We start from the raw sequence: 14764 nt of genomic DNA, 5'->3' as shown, positions 1-14764 counted from the left end.
TGTTGATCTTACTATGTATGGTTGAATGATGCGAAAGACAGACAAAAGTGGAGGAGATATAAGTATATTCAGCCTCTCTCGAGAATGTAAATGTAAAAGTAGGTAATTCGAGTACCCAAGTGATATAAATCTAATTATCTACTGTCATAAAACATAAATCTACACCAACACAAAAATCTATCAATCTATAACAACAAGAATGATATGAAACAACCTTACTCCTTTCCTGTATAATGTAACCAAATATCCACCATCCTTCTATTTTCATAAACGAGGAATGTCAAGACAAATGCTTGACATGTTAAAACACATTATCCCCTTATTCAGCCCCCTTGGTCTTCTTAGTCCTCAACTTCATCAACAAGAACACCAACGCATAGCTACTGAAAACAAACAGCGCACAGATTCCCGCATCCCTCCATCCATAGGTATAGCTTTTTAAATTCAAGTTGTGCAAATAATCGGTTCCGGTTGTGTACTCACAAACTTTGCATCCCTTTGTCGCATCTGGATTGATCAGGTTCGCCGCTGCCCCCATGCCCTGCAAATACGAAGCTAGATACTCGCCACAGGTACCATTTGCAGGGTTGAAAATAGCGAACTCGGATTCGCGACAATTGACGGGCTGATCCCAGGTACTGAAGACAAGGAGAGAGCCCATGAGATAGTTGAAGGGATTGACGTAGTACATCCAGTACCTCCAGAATGCGGTGATTTGCGCATAAGGCACGAGAACACCACAGAAAGAGACCAAGGTTCCGAGCACGAGAGGGTTGACCAACGAGGCGAAGACCACGTTTGGTGCGTAGGCGGCGACGAATTGACCGATACCGGTGTAGATGAACTCATAACAAATCATGACAAAGAGAACGGAACCTGCTCTGTGGGCATCATCTGGAAATCCAACGGTGTAGTACCAGCAGACGAAATAGAGAATAGCGCAAACAACAAGATAGGGGAGCTCGGAGATGACGTTTCCGGTGGCGAAGGCCCACCAGGAGTACATCTTTGATTTCTTCTCTCGCGTTTCGTAGATATCTCTTCGTTGGAGGAAAAGTGGTTGCAATTGGGCCAAGACACCCGGTGCGACGAAAATGAAGTTGAAAACCGTAAAGAGGCGTAATTGTAAACCGCCAACTGAATCTTTTATCATCCAGAAACTGAATCCGTTGAAGAGAGCAGATCCAATATGCAATGCGAATTTGTTGTTGATGTAATCTGTGTTGCGGTAAATGGATACGTTCATACGATGAGTGACAAGTTTGAGTTGTTGCCACATAGGGGTTGCGAATTCGAAGCCATCGTCGGTTGTTCCGGGAGGTGCAGCGGCAGCAGTGTCAATGATTCGATCGAGTTCTTTGACCGTGTATTCATATTCAGGTGAGTTGAGCCAAACTTCGTTCCAATCTTTTCCTTTACTCAAGGTGCCGGAAACAACGTCAATCATGTGTTCAGCGGGATTAGAAGATTCAGGACAAGGGGCATCGTAACGAGCAAAGTATTCCTTGATGGTTTTGGAATCCTCGCCGATATCACCGAAGTAGACGGTTTTGCCTCCTTTAGCGAGGAGCAAGAGAGAATCGAATTGAGCGAAGAGTTGAGCGGAAGGTTGATGGATAGTAACCAAGATAGCCTGACCAACATCCGCCAACTTCCTCAAGAAACGCACTGTATTGAAAGCAGCTTGACCATCCAGACCAGAAGTAGGTTCGTCCAAGAAAATAAGAATAGAGGGCTTAGAAACGAGTTCCACACCAATCGTCAAACGTTTTCTTTGCTCGACACTCAATCCAGCTCCGGTGTTACCAATCAATGTATTCTCCATATCGTGCATCTCCAAAAGATCAATGATCGTATCGACATATTTCAATTTCTCGGCGTCGGGGACGGTTCTTGATTGTCTGAGAAGTGCAGAGAATTCCAAGGCTTCGCGTACAGTGGCAAGTGGTTCGTGTACATCCAATTGCTCGCAATAGCCTGCAGAACGTTGAAACGAAACATTGAGAGGTCGGCCATCTACGAGGATAGAACCCTTGATGGTACCATCTGTCTTACGTTGCGCAAGTACGTCGAGAAGTGTCGTTTTTCCGGCTCCAGATGATCCCATGAGTGCACCTAACATACCCGGTTTGACCCATCCTTGTACATTGTCTAAGAGGACACGATCGCCAGAGGGAGTTTTAACGGTATAGGTAAGGTTCTTCCAGGTGAAAACAGAGGTGTTGCGCATTAATTGATCATTGGTTTCATCTTCCACTTTGGTATCTTGAGACGCAGGGCGAGAATTCTGCTGACGTTTTTCTTGGATATCTTGAGATTCCTCATCGCCTGCATTGGCAGCCTTGAGTACTGCAGTATTTTTGTGGGCTTTCTCTCTTGGAATCAACAAGATTCCTGATTTACCGCCATTCGCGCTCCAGTTGCTTGTGTAGTAGATGGTTAGAGCAACAAACAAAACCCAGAAAGCCCAGATGATACCAAAGTTTCTCCAGATATTGCTTGTGGAGTAAGAAAGTGAATTAAGATATTGTTCTCCAGTAACACTGGTAGCTCCGGGTAGTGCTCCTCCGACACCAGCACAAGCTTGGAATGTCAAATCTGCGTATCCCGGTCCATTGGGCACCAAATTATTCGCAACACAAGGAACAATTTGACCCTTGAATTCGTTCGCCAGGATAGCCGAAAAGCCATAGGCAAGAGGATCGATCCAGTAAATCCACACAAACCAAGGATGCATGTCTGCTTTCTTAATCATATACCCGGTATACATAATCAGAGCACTAATCAAGAATCCAGAAACTTTACTCGCGGCGTCGAATGTGGAAAACCCAGCACCGATGGCACGGAAAAGTGCAGTCATACACATGGTCGCTGAGAAAATAAGAACCCAAAAAGTGAAGAATGCACCAGCATCTTGACGCAACCCAACCATAAAATATAAGACGAGTGAGAAATGCGAGATTTGCACGACCAGAACAGGGATATCAGCGGCGATTTGAGCGATACAGAAGGCGGCTGGATGGTATAGTGCAAATGCTTTGTGTTTAGCGAGGACAGGACGACCAGAGAACGAATCGGTGACTTCGGACATGGCGAGGAGAGAATTGAAGAGGAGAGAGAAAAAGAGAGCACCGGATTTGACAAAGAGACCGCTGGAAGTGGCAGGAGCGTTGTAAAAGAGAGAACCGGCGATGAGAGCTTGAGCGAGAGTGGAAAATTGTTTGATGATGAAGGTTGCTTTGTCTCCCCATATGATTTGGTATTGCCGAATAACGCAAGCCTTGACTTGGACCGCAAAACTAGTGGTGAGAGGAGAATCCTTGCCAAGTTTAGGACTCTTTTCGTATAGTACAGATGTGCGGAAATCCTCGGTTCGTTGTTTGGCGATTTCGGTGGTGGGATAGTCGTACTCTTTTTCCATTTCATTCTTGATGGGGTGGTTGTTATATGCAGCGAGAATCTCACCGGCGGTTCGAGGGAATCGATTATGGAATTCATCTCTGATTTTTCGCTCGGTTGGTACCTGGAGTAAGATGGATTAGTACGAAAAGTAGATGTAACGATGAGAGAAAGAGCATACCGTAACACCGGTCAAGAAATCAGCAACATTAGCAGAATCATCACAGATGAAACCCAACTCCTCCATAAAAGGTCTTGCCTGTTTCATCGGACCATAATAGATCTGCTTTCCCTCTTCCAAAACCAAAACCTTATCAAAAAGATTGTAGATACCATTACCAGCTTGGTAAAGCGTAACGATACTGGCCAATCCAAAGATATCCGTCAATGCTCTGATAGCTTTCGTGTATTCCAAAGCGGTACTAGCATCTAAACCTCGAGTCGAATTATCCCAACACATCACACTTCCTCTAGAAGCGAGCATCTCAATGATCGAAACACGTTTACGCTCACCACCAGAAACACCTCTCACATACTCATTTCCCACTTTGGTATCGTGAGTATGCGAGATACCCATACTCCTGAGTAGAAAATCGCGATTGGCTTGTTGATATTCCTCGGGAGAGCTGACGTCTGAAGGTAAATGAAATGGAACCTTCATTCTCGTTGCGAAATCAATGGTTTGTCCGACTGTAAGGGTAGGGAAGAAAAGTTCTTCTTCGGTATTCATGACGATTTGTCCCCGGTATTGTTGTGCTTCAGTATGGGTCATTGATCCGAAATGTACATCACCCGTGACCTCTGCATATCCGGCTCGATTATTTGAAAGCATCTTCAGTAGAGTCGTGCATCCAGCTCCAGGTCTTCCAAGAACCAATAACATTTCTCCAGGTTTAACGCATCCATGAGCATTGTCGACGAGAGTTCTCAGAGGTGGTTTGGTTCGTCCTTCCCTGATCTTTTGGGGAATGTTGAATTGCGATCCAACATTCTCGTTCATAGCAGCATCAGCTCCAATGCCCTTGACCGTTAAATTCTTCCAAGTGACACCAAGATCTCTTCCTTTGACTTGATCTTTTTCACTCTGCTGTCGCATAGCTTGAAGTTCAGGCATCAGGCTCCAATCCTCAGCCATACTCTTCCCGCCCTTATCATCGTCATCGGAACTATCATAAGCTCTCTGTCGTCTTCGATCCGAGAAGGCGGATGATGATGAAATTGCCCTTGTAAGTGCACTTCCATGTGCTTCGTGTGGTCGAACAATCGAGGAGAAACCCTCAGGCTCGGTGGCTGCCATGATGGCGATTGAAATATTGATATGGAACTACCAAATGATAGAACACAGTGAATTAAAACAACAAAAATGTGTACAAAAATAATACCGAAATAATAGGTCCTCAAATAGAAGTTGCCAAGAATTAATACGTAGGAGGCTTATTAGATACCTTCAAACAAAGGAGCAATGAATAATTAAGTAGTATTTCCACCTTCAGACCGGAAATCCCTTGATGTAAATATTTAGAAATCAAACCCACAAAAAGCAACCAACAAAAAATTAAAATTCCGAAACTACAAACTGTATTCGAAATACACGAAGCATCTACGCCAAAATGCAATCGGCCTCCCATCAAAATTTCCTTTTCCACAATCCTCTCGGACAACCAGAATACCGACAGTGCGTGCGGCACAATAACATTCGACTTACGTTGAAACGGAAACTTTCTCATAAATTAAGTGGAAGGTCAATCTTATCTTGGTCGTTATTAGTAGCCTAGAAATTCACATGAAAATAAATGCAAATGAAGACTTCTTAGGACCGAGCCCCGACGCTTGTAAGTTTTAACAAAGGGACAACTGTTCCCTCTTCCCCCTTCCTCTCGAATGAAAAGAAGCCGTTCTCGCTGTTGTACCCAAGACTAAGTTCTCAGTTCATGACAGAATTGTCCGCAAAAGTCCGAACGAGATCTCGTTCTAGTGTGTTGATTGCTGCATTGCTCCATCATTTCAAAGCATTGAACAGCCTTACCATGATCTGTCAAATCAAAATGAAGTACCATGCCCGTGGGATTTACGCTGTTATCTAGAAATCTAGAGCCAAGATGCAGAGTGAGATCTATGAGGTCACGACTAATAATTGCTGAGAAGATCGCAGTCTGTCAAAACCATCAAACCCGTCAAAAACTGTTGATTGTTCTTATAAAAAAATTGACCATTCAAACTTCAATACCATCAATGACAGGCTCTACTCTACGTAAGCGAAATAAGAGGCGGAAGTTGAGTATCATTCAGAAGGACTTCGATAATTCGAATCTCTCTCCAATATTGTATTGAATACATATAGTTGTCACTGTCTAAGTAAAGCAGGCTCAATTTTTCGTTTTGTCTTTTCAGAATCTAGTATTTGACTTGAAATGAATCTATAATTTATTCAAGAAGTTCTTTGAAAGAGGACTCAATTCCCGCCTCTTATTTCGCTTACGTAGAGACAGATAGGATTTGCATTAGCGATAGATGAATTGAAAATGTTGTTCTCACCGTAATCCCTCCCCTAATCATGTTCCGTCCGAACTTCACTAATAAGCCGTTTCCTATCTGCCTTACCTCCGCACCGTGAGCGATCAAGGATGTTCGAATTCACCTATATCCGGATAAGGAGATTGACATTGGGGCTACTCAGCCCTCTGAATATCGATTGACTCCTTGCATCTAGTACAGAAGCGCAGTCTGTAAGCCTAGAATTGTTCTTCAACGTCCAACAGACGAACTAGAGGGAATGTTGGCAACGGAGATCCCAAAAAGCCCGTGATTTCCGTACTGTGTCAGCCCCTACTAAGCCTAATTAGCATTAGTGCATAAATCCTTGTTCGGACTCTCGACAATGCATCATTACGGACTATCAATTATGCGTTGAAATTTCCGTAGAAGCTTTTCTTAGAAACGCGGTTGCTACGCCGTGTTGATCGAATAAAATCGATTAATTGCGCAATCATTATTCCGTATATGACTGCCTCGAAAGAGTCATACATCGTACACAATAGGGAGTACGGAATTATTTGTAAACTCGCTAGTTTAACTAGTCGCTTCTTACGACTAAGCGCTAGATGAGAAATCCCACCACACCATTCGTAACAACACATTGCTTAACACCCCACTTAATTGTTCAAAAGTCCGTCATATGGAGTACTCTTTCATGCTAGTTTTGAGTAGAATATATACCAGAAAAAGTTACTCCACTGCATAACAAGATCGGGCTTCTGGCGCAATGGCAACGCGTTTGACTTCGACTTCTGTTAGAAATAACAGTCCTCTCCATCAAAAGATTACAGGTTCGATCCCTGTGGAGCTCAGCTTTTTCCCTCATGAAGCTCTCAGGAGCTATATTTTGCAGTTAGAAGTGTTTTGCAATTACTCGTAGAAGTGTGAGAAATAGTTGAGATTTGAGCAAGTTGACGAAGTTTGTGACGGAAGTATATTTTCGGTGTATCAGTGAGTATCTTCGTCATGAGATCTTTGAAGCTAATCAAGAGCTATCTTTTGATACAGAAACAGTTACAATTAGTTGAAAATTGAATGTGTTGAGTGCACTCCCCTTGGACAAATTATATCTGATAATTGAACAAACATCGAAACAAAAAGTACGAGTGAGTTATTGTTATTGAATACCAATTTGGATCTCAAGTAACACTTATCGGATTTCCACTTGGAATACTGAAGTGTATGGCAAAATCATTCCACTGTAGTATAACCAATATCTTGAGACTCGATTTCGATATCTCATTCAATTGTTTTGGTTCATTCGTGGATGTCAGCTCCTTAGGTTACACGAGTAGATAATACGGTTTTCGCCAAAAGGTATAACAACATTTCGTCTCTTTTTTCAAGAGCTGGACTATTCAAATTGAAACTTCAAATAATAGACAAAAATCCAATTGCATACAACATCTTTCAATTTTTATTTTTGTCGGGAGCAAACGATTAAGTATCGAATTGACGGATCCCGGATTCCGTGCATCCGGCCTATTCACAGGATAAAAAAGAGATCAAAATTGATCACCCCAATAGATTCTAGAATTACCTAGGTAAATTATGAAAGTTCATAGTACTGCACAAGACCTAGGATAGTCTCAGTCAATCATGATACTCCTCAAACTTTTTGATTCTTTGAATTTAAATGGAACAATTGGATTGTTGAACGGGTTTCGCTCAGTGGTCAATTCCGGTTTGGTTTTTCTCCTGCGAATAGCCGGCATCCATATTCTTTCACTCCACCAGAGATTAATCCTGAAGTCAACGTACACAATTTCGATCTGACTATACAGTACTTCATATGTACATGGGTTTTCCGCACTACTGTTGAAGAGCTTCTGATTCTCATTCCCATTCTTCGAAATGGAAAATCTCTCTTCCCGATGTCTTCAAAACATCTCGTCGGAAGAAATCCGAAATTTCATGGGTACGGTGTTTGGAAATCCTTGGTCTGAAAGTAATCCAGGTGGTATCTTTCCTATGGGTATTGCAGAGAATAGACTTATGTATGTTTGATCCTACATTGGAATCGATTCTCCATCCTAGCTGTGTGATTGACAGATATGAAAATGTAGGCATGATGAAATTGCAAACTATATAAACTCGAATTTCCGAGTGACCCCAAAAAGTACCTTGTTCCATATCCTCTTTCTACATCATCTCATATATAAGCAAGATCTAACAAAATGCAGTGCTCACATATGGAGATGGACCAACCGGTTCCTGTGAATTGCGTGCTGCTCTCGCCACATTCTGGAACTCAAATTTCTCACCAAAGGAATCTGTATCAAGGGATCATGTAACGGTCATGGGAGGAGGTTCTTCTATTCTTGATGCATTAAGTTATTGTATTGCCGAAGAAAATGAGGGAATTTTAATTGCTCAACCTTTCTATGTTGGGTTTGTTGGAGATTTCGAAGATCGTGCTAGGTGTGTTTTGCCTACGATCCTATCTACTGAAGTTTTTATGCTCATCCGAAAGTAAAGAGTCAAGGTAGTACCCGTACCGATCGGTGCACTCGAAGATGTGACTACCATGGCTGGAGTCAAGAAACATGAAGAAGCACTTTTTTCCTCGAGAGAAAAAGGTGTCAAGATTCGGGGACTCATGCTCTGTAACCCTCACAATCCTCTTGGAAGATGTTATGCCCCAGAAGTCTTGGAAGCATATCTTTCTCTCTGCTCAAAATACAACATTCACCTTATAATTGATGAAGTATATGCGATGGGTGTTTTTTCAAATCAGGATATACCGAGTCCAATGTCTTTTACCTCGATACTTTCATTAGATATTGGGAAGTTCTGTGATCCGGCCTTGGTTTGCGTGGTCTATGGCATGAGCAAGGTATGTATTTACTTCCACTCTAGTCACCTACGAAGTTTTCAATGCTGATGTATATTGTCATAGGATTTCTGCTCGAATGGCCTACGTATTGGATGTATCATCTCACAACATAATCCCACCCTCCATCGTACTCTAGGAGCAATATCAAAATTCGCTTGGGCATCTTCATTACCTGATCACGTATGGACATTAATGTTGAATGATCAAAAGTTTGTAGATTATTATTTCTCAACCCTTGCTCAAAGAATGAGAAATGCGTATGAGCTCTGTACCAGGAGATTGAAAGAATTCGATATTTCCTATATTCCTGCGTAAGTACTAAGCACATATTTCCTTGTCGATTCTCGTCGTGGGAGAGAAACTGACGAAAATCACGAAATACAGATCTTGCGGTCCTTTTCTTTGGATAGATCTCCGTTCATATCTTGCATCCCCAACTATTGAGGCCGAACGTATACTCTCGTGGAAGATGTTGAAAAATGGGATTTGGCTAGCTACAGGTGAAGCTTTTACATCTGAAGAGCCGGGTTGGTATCGTATCACTTTTGCTATGGACGAGAAAGATTTGAGATTTGGTATGGATAGGTGAGTTATTTCTCTTTCCTGGGGGGCGGGAATTGTAGTGAGAGTTGGATGAAACAATTGGGATTCTGTGCTGATTCATTACTCGTGATTTAGATTATGGACAGTTTTAGGTATGGTGGAAGAAGTTAAGACGCAACCTTATTAGGAACATAGAATCGTTAAAAATGGTAGATCGATTTGTAGATGGAAACACATCTTCTCATCTTATCTCAAGAGGAACACCAATCTCGCATTCATTGTACAACAGAACATCAGAATATCCTTACTTTATTCAGTCGACTCTTGACAATAGAAAAGTCTGTGATCGTTGAGAACCCGAGGCTTTTGCAAGATAGATAAGACGATACTTCAAGATTAAGTACCGGCACATTCCACCCCACCAACCCCACTCAGGTCTTAGATCTCATCTCCACTTGCGCGTATGGATAAGTAAGCAAAATTACGACCACGCTTCAACAAACAATGCCCGTTTGGCTTAGCGGTAAAGCGCATCACTAGTAATGATGAGATCCTAGGTTCGATTCCTAGAACGGGCAATTGTCACTGTAGATGTGAAACTTCTTTTGCATTTTTGGTCTTGGCCATCTTAAATTTTGCCCAGGGCTGGCTGAGTCAGACCCAGGCACAAACATCAACGTCAACAAGAAGTAAACATGAAAAAAAGAAATAATTTTTTGGTTCACAACATTCATCAATCAATAAGCAGAATCAGGATACAACTCAACATTTGAATTGTTTATGCATACTGACAAGGTGGGGTCGACGCACCAACCCGAGCCCCTGACGATTCGCTATATCTGCCGCTACGCCCCCGCTCATTCCTGCACGACACAAACACAACATTTGAAGAAATTTTAGTGGTCGTTTTAGATTCTCCATATGCATGTATTATTTTGGACCTATCAAACACATTTCTGATATTCATTGATCTCGTCCAACTTCTCGCGCCCTCCCCTAAACCAAAAATAGGAAATAGGAAAAAACAACGGCGCCATGAAAAAAAACTCGGAGATCTGCCTCGAGGAACAAAAGACTCACAAAAGGAATGCTCGCATGAGATCAGTCACTCTCTGACGGGGAGTCGAACCCCGGTCTCCCGCGACTTGCAATCGAAATTGACAAGCGGAAATCATGACCGTTAGACCATCAAAGATGTTGTTTTTGTTGGAGTAGCCCTTAAATTTATAATATATATTGTAAAACTTACAGCCGTGCTATAGTTGGGGATCTTCTTAGTCGTGAAAGGCTAAAGTGGGGTAGTCATCTGATGATATTTGGATATACATTGGGAACTACTCGTAGATCTCAAGCTTAATGGTAAGATATCAAGAGCCCCAGATCAGAGTAATTGCTGTTGTATTCTCACAAAGTATTAATAGATATATTTCCTCTGCATTCGGGCTCTACACTATCGACATTGCCTAATCACCGAATCTTACATCCCATAAAGTTCCCTCCGGCTTCCAACAATCATGATCAGTGAGTGGCCTTGCACACGCTTTTCAAATCGGGTCAGATGCGTCTATTTTGATGCACTATTATACAACGTAGAAGTCCAGATAGAGCCGGCCCTAGATAATATGGGCTTCAAAAGTAATGATGCATGCATACATATAAATATTCTAATGGAATTTTGAAAACAGCACCTCCGACACAACCTCACTAACAACTTCATCTCATCCACCACCATTCCTGCTAAGATCCTACCAAATATTTCTCTTGACGAAACTTCCAGGTCCCAATATAAATAAACCAATTCTCGTTCTTCTTCTGCGTATGTGTAATTTCTAGATTCCTCTTGTGTAACAACTTGTAGAGCTAGCTGTGATGTCATTCCAGCGAAATAGGAAACTACCGATATGAAATTTGAGATTGTTTATACCATTTTATTCTACTTGACCAGTCGAGAATTCTTGCTCTCTTTCCAAAATACCGGGAAATATCACATCAGAAAAATCGTGCCACATTTTGAAGAGAGAAGGAAGAAACTATAAGCAGAGCGATTGATGAAGTACTTCTATATAGATCGTTTTATCGTATTGGACACCTCAAGTTAATATACAAGAGAGGCTACTGTATATACTATTCACATCTCTATCATTTCTAAACCGATACTTTCCCATTCAAGTTCACACTTTGAGTCTACACCCCTATCTCAGTATCCCTCCTCAGTTTTCACAGCCTTCCCTCATCTTCAACCCTTGCAAAGCACAAATCGTACACTCAAATCATACTTCACATCCCCGCTTCAACTGTCTGTCCAACAGCCAATTTCAAAACCTGTTTGTCATCCGAGCGAGAAGTTTCATATCCTGGTTCTAGACCAGGCTCAGATGGTTTAGCTGGCTCGGATCCGTAATCTTTGGGTGTTTCAACGGGAATATGTTCGCGGAGGGCGAGATAGGTTGTTGGCAGGCAAATTACTGGTGTGCGGTTAGTGAAGGGAGTTATTTGGGTAGGGAGGGAGTGAGAGGATAGCGGATGGAATGAGAGGTAACAGTGGAAATGGTAAGAGAGCAAAACTAAAGGCAGATCTGCGGAGGATAAATCTGATGAACCAGGGCGAAGAATAGAAAACTCACCAAGTAAAATAGTATTCACAGCCATTGGAACACGACCCCTATACCAATCTCTCGTGTTAATACCGAAAGAGACAGCTTGGGCGAAACTTTCTTGACCACGAAGGATTCCCGCGAAGCGTGCTTTGTGACTGTTAGTATCATGTTGAGACATACAAACTCAAATTCCTCAGAAGTTAGTTCGGAATGGGAACTCAACGTACATAACTCTGAAATATTATCTGTTTTGGTGGATACGAAATAGTATAGCCAATTTTGTAGCGACTGTTGTGAGAAAGCTGTGGATGGCATGTATCATCAGCATCAAGTTCTCTCTAATCATGATCGCATAGTATTGCCGTGGAAGGGTTTGAAGAGAGGGTTGCATACACCATAGCAAGATGACGAAAAATCCTTTCGTGAATTCTCCATCGGTCCAATCGAGATCAGGTTGTTCGGCACCAAATTTCTCATTGACAACCCAGGCGTATATCCAAGCTACGAGATGCCAGAAAATCACGTAGTAAAAACTTTTGTTTCTGTTAGTGGATGGAATTCAATGGATATAGAAGAGGTTGGCTCGTAGAGAGTAGAAAGTAGAGAGGTTGAGTAGGATACATACCCAATATTAAGACGTTGCTTGACTGGAATTTCCTTGTAATCAAGTAGCATACTCATGATTTGGGATGCGAAGAGGTTGGCAAAATTGCCTATTCATCGTTAACAGATGAGCGTGTAGTTGAAAAGTAAGGAAGCATACCGACGAAACCAATTAAAGCTCTAGCACGAACTCCAAAGTAATAAACCTCATAATCTAAAGAATATCAATTTTTATTCTCGAAGTCAAAGATAGGGGGTCCAAGGACTTACTTCCAGAGTATTGATTAAAGTATGCAGCCCAAAAGACGAGCAATAGTAGTAGAATCTTCAATGAAGTCAGTGTAGTTCATAAAAGAGGTTTCATCGGGTAAATATACATCGCGTCTTGCACATGTTTTAATGAGAGCTCTGATTTCTGCCTTGAAAGATTTTTCATGTATAATCTTGATTTTCGATCCATCTGATCTTTGGGCCTGGTAAAGTCAGCAAACTGTTTCTGGTCAATATCTAGAATTGACCGACCTTGTCCGGAGGAGAGAGTGCAAGAGCCATGAAAGCAGCTAGGCATTGAAGGGTGATGAAGATAATGTATACAGCTATATGGCATGTAAGTACTTTTCTAGCAAGCAAAATTAATAGAGAACATCAGGAATCACTCACCATACCCAACCTTTCCCTTTTTCTTTTGGTTGCTCGCACTAATACCTTGTCAATAAGATCCACAAGGTATGAGATACTCGGACATCACGCACTGATTAAGACCCAAAACAATAGCACCGCCAACAAGCGGTCCTCCGGTACGAAACCACAACCAAATACTGTTTCCATTAGCTCGTTATCCTTGGACAAACCAAGACGGCAGGTTCAACGCACTTCATATATTTCCCTCTTTTCGCTGGTTCTGGATATCCCAAAGCAACTGCTCCCTCTGAAGCCCAAAATAATCCTGCACTGATCATATCATGTCAGTTCGTCTATGCTATACCAAGCTAGCACTTGCTCAACTTACGAAATGCCACAAGTGACAGCTCCAACGAGGACCAGCCAGACGTTCCCATATCGATTGTTTGCATATAAACCAGCCCTATGCTTCATTAGCACTCTATCTCCTTGTTAAACTCACAAGCAAGAGAGAAAACATACGAATACACTGGATATCCCACCGCTCCAAGCGTCAATGTATATTTCAATCCTATCCGATTCGCAATTGGACCTCCTAGTACACAGAATATTCCCACTTCACACCCAACATTAGCCAACTTTCAAAAGTCCAACATCCTCCCAAAAACGTGCATCGAGACCGACTCAGACTTGAAGAAGCATGGGAGAAGAACATACTCAAGCCAAAAACCAACGCATTGGCAGCATTAACCAAAAACGGCGATTCCGCACCTCCTGCCCCTAGAGAAGACATCGCATTCCACATTCCCGGGGCCAGGAACCCTACTGCACCTATTACAAAGGCATTGAAGAGGGAGGAACGATACCACAACTTTTTCTCAGGTTGCTGTTCCGACGGCGGTTGGTCGAAGGAAGTCATGATTGCTACAACCTACAGACAAGGAGAAATTGGGAGTTATGACTGAGAGAGGGGGATGTCGTCTGCGAACATTATAGATAGAAGGAAGGATATATATCTCTACCCCAACATCCAGCGCAGCAGGTAACCGCTGAACCAATATTCAATATTACCTCATCACATATACAGATTTTTCAATAGCCATGTCTATATTGCTGGAATCAGTATCCAGCTTCCTTTCTCGTCGTGCATCTCACTTGGCTACAAAGCTGCTTTTGCATGGAATATGAAGATTGATTTATATATGCTACAAAATCATCTACCTTTGAAAAATTGCGTGATAGTATAGAATAAAGCAGCAATACATTTTCAGATGTACATTCAATGCGAATTTGACGCAGGTATGGCGAATGATGCTCACCATACATGCTGGTATGTAAATCCCGACGTTGAGCCGATGATACCCAGCCAGAATTTATGTTATGGGTCTGAACAACAACAGTATCCACTTTGAAGAAGATGGATGAAATATAGACTACTAGGTACATATGTTAAAAATCTGACACCAGACTACTTGATGCGTTCCAGATTCTCATCTGTCTGTATGAATCCTAGTGCACTACATGATGATGATGTACAGAAATGTTCAACCCAGTCAATTATCCTCCGCACAGCTCGCCAGTATTCATGAAATTCTTTGCTCAGTGATATTTGTATGAGATGCCACATATG

The 14764-nt window shown here is 42.1% G+C and overlaps 3 protein-coding genes across 3 annotated transcripts; 1 reads left to right on the top strand and 2 right to left on the bottom strand.

The window, feature by feature from the left end:
- Nucleotides 1-319: 319 nt before the first annotated feature.
- On the bottom strand, nucleotides 320-4696 carry EAF01_011772 (uncharacterized protein; the record flags this gene model as incomplete). Its single annotated transcript, XM_038920030.1, has 2 exons — nucleotides 320-3523; nucleotides 3581-4696. The coding sequence occupies 2 exons, from the start codon at nucleotides 4694-4696 to the stop codon at nucleotides 320-322; spliced, it is 4320 nt and encodes a 1439-aa protein (XP_038764420.1).
- Nucleotides 4697-7788: 3092 nt separating this feature from the next.
- Nucleotides 7789-9500, top strand: EAF01_011771 (uncharacterized protein; the record flags this gene model as incomplete). Its single annotated transcript, XM_038920029.1, has 7 exons — nucleotides 7789-7931; nucleotides 8001-8053; nucleotides 8118-8355; nucleotides 8413-8770; nucleotides 8834-9081; nucleotides 9155-9355; nucleotides 9449-9500. The coding sequence occupies 7 exons, from the start codon at nucleotides 7789-7791 to the stop codon at nucleotides 9498-9500; spliced, it is 1293 nt and encodes a 430-aa protein (XP_038764419.1).
- Nucleotides 9501-11590: 2090 nt separating this feature from the next.
- Nucleotides 11591-14053, bottom strand: EAF01_011770 (uncharacterized protein; the record flags this gene model as incomplete). The annotated part of the gene is made up of 15 exons (XM_038920028.1): nucleotides 11591-11778; nucleotides 11938-12057; nucleotides 12138-12212; nucleotides 12304-12443; nucleotides 12536-12623; nucleotides 12674-12727; nucleotides 12784-12838; nucleotides 12891-12986; nucleotides 13036-13109; nucleotides 13174-13211; nucleotides 13266-13331; nucleotides 13387-13464; nucleotides 13523-13597; nucleotides 13657-13750; nucleotides 13852-14053. 15 exons carry the CDS (start codon nucleotides 14051-14053, stop codon nucleotides 11591-11593), a joined length of 1443 nt encoding a protein of 480 aa, XP_038764418.1.
- Between the last annotated feature and the right edge of the window lie 711 nt (nucleotides 14054-14764).

Source organism: Botrytis porri (assembly GCF_014898465.1).
Source record: "Botrytis porri strain MUCL 3234 chromosome Unknown BPOR_025, whole genome shotgun sequence".
Taxonomy (NCBI): Eukaryota; Fungi; Ascomycota; class Leotiomycetes; order Helotiales; family Sclerotiniaceae; genus Botrytis; species Botrytis porri.
Note: the sequence above shows the minus strand (reverse complement) of the source record. Positions and strands in the feature narration are given on the sequence as shown.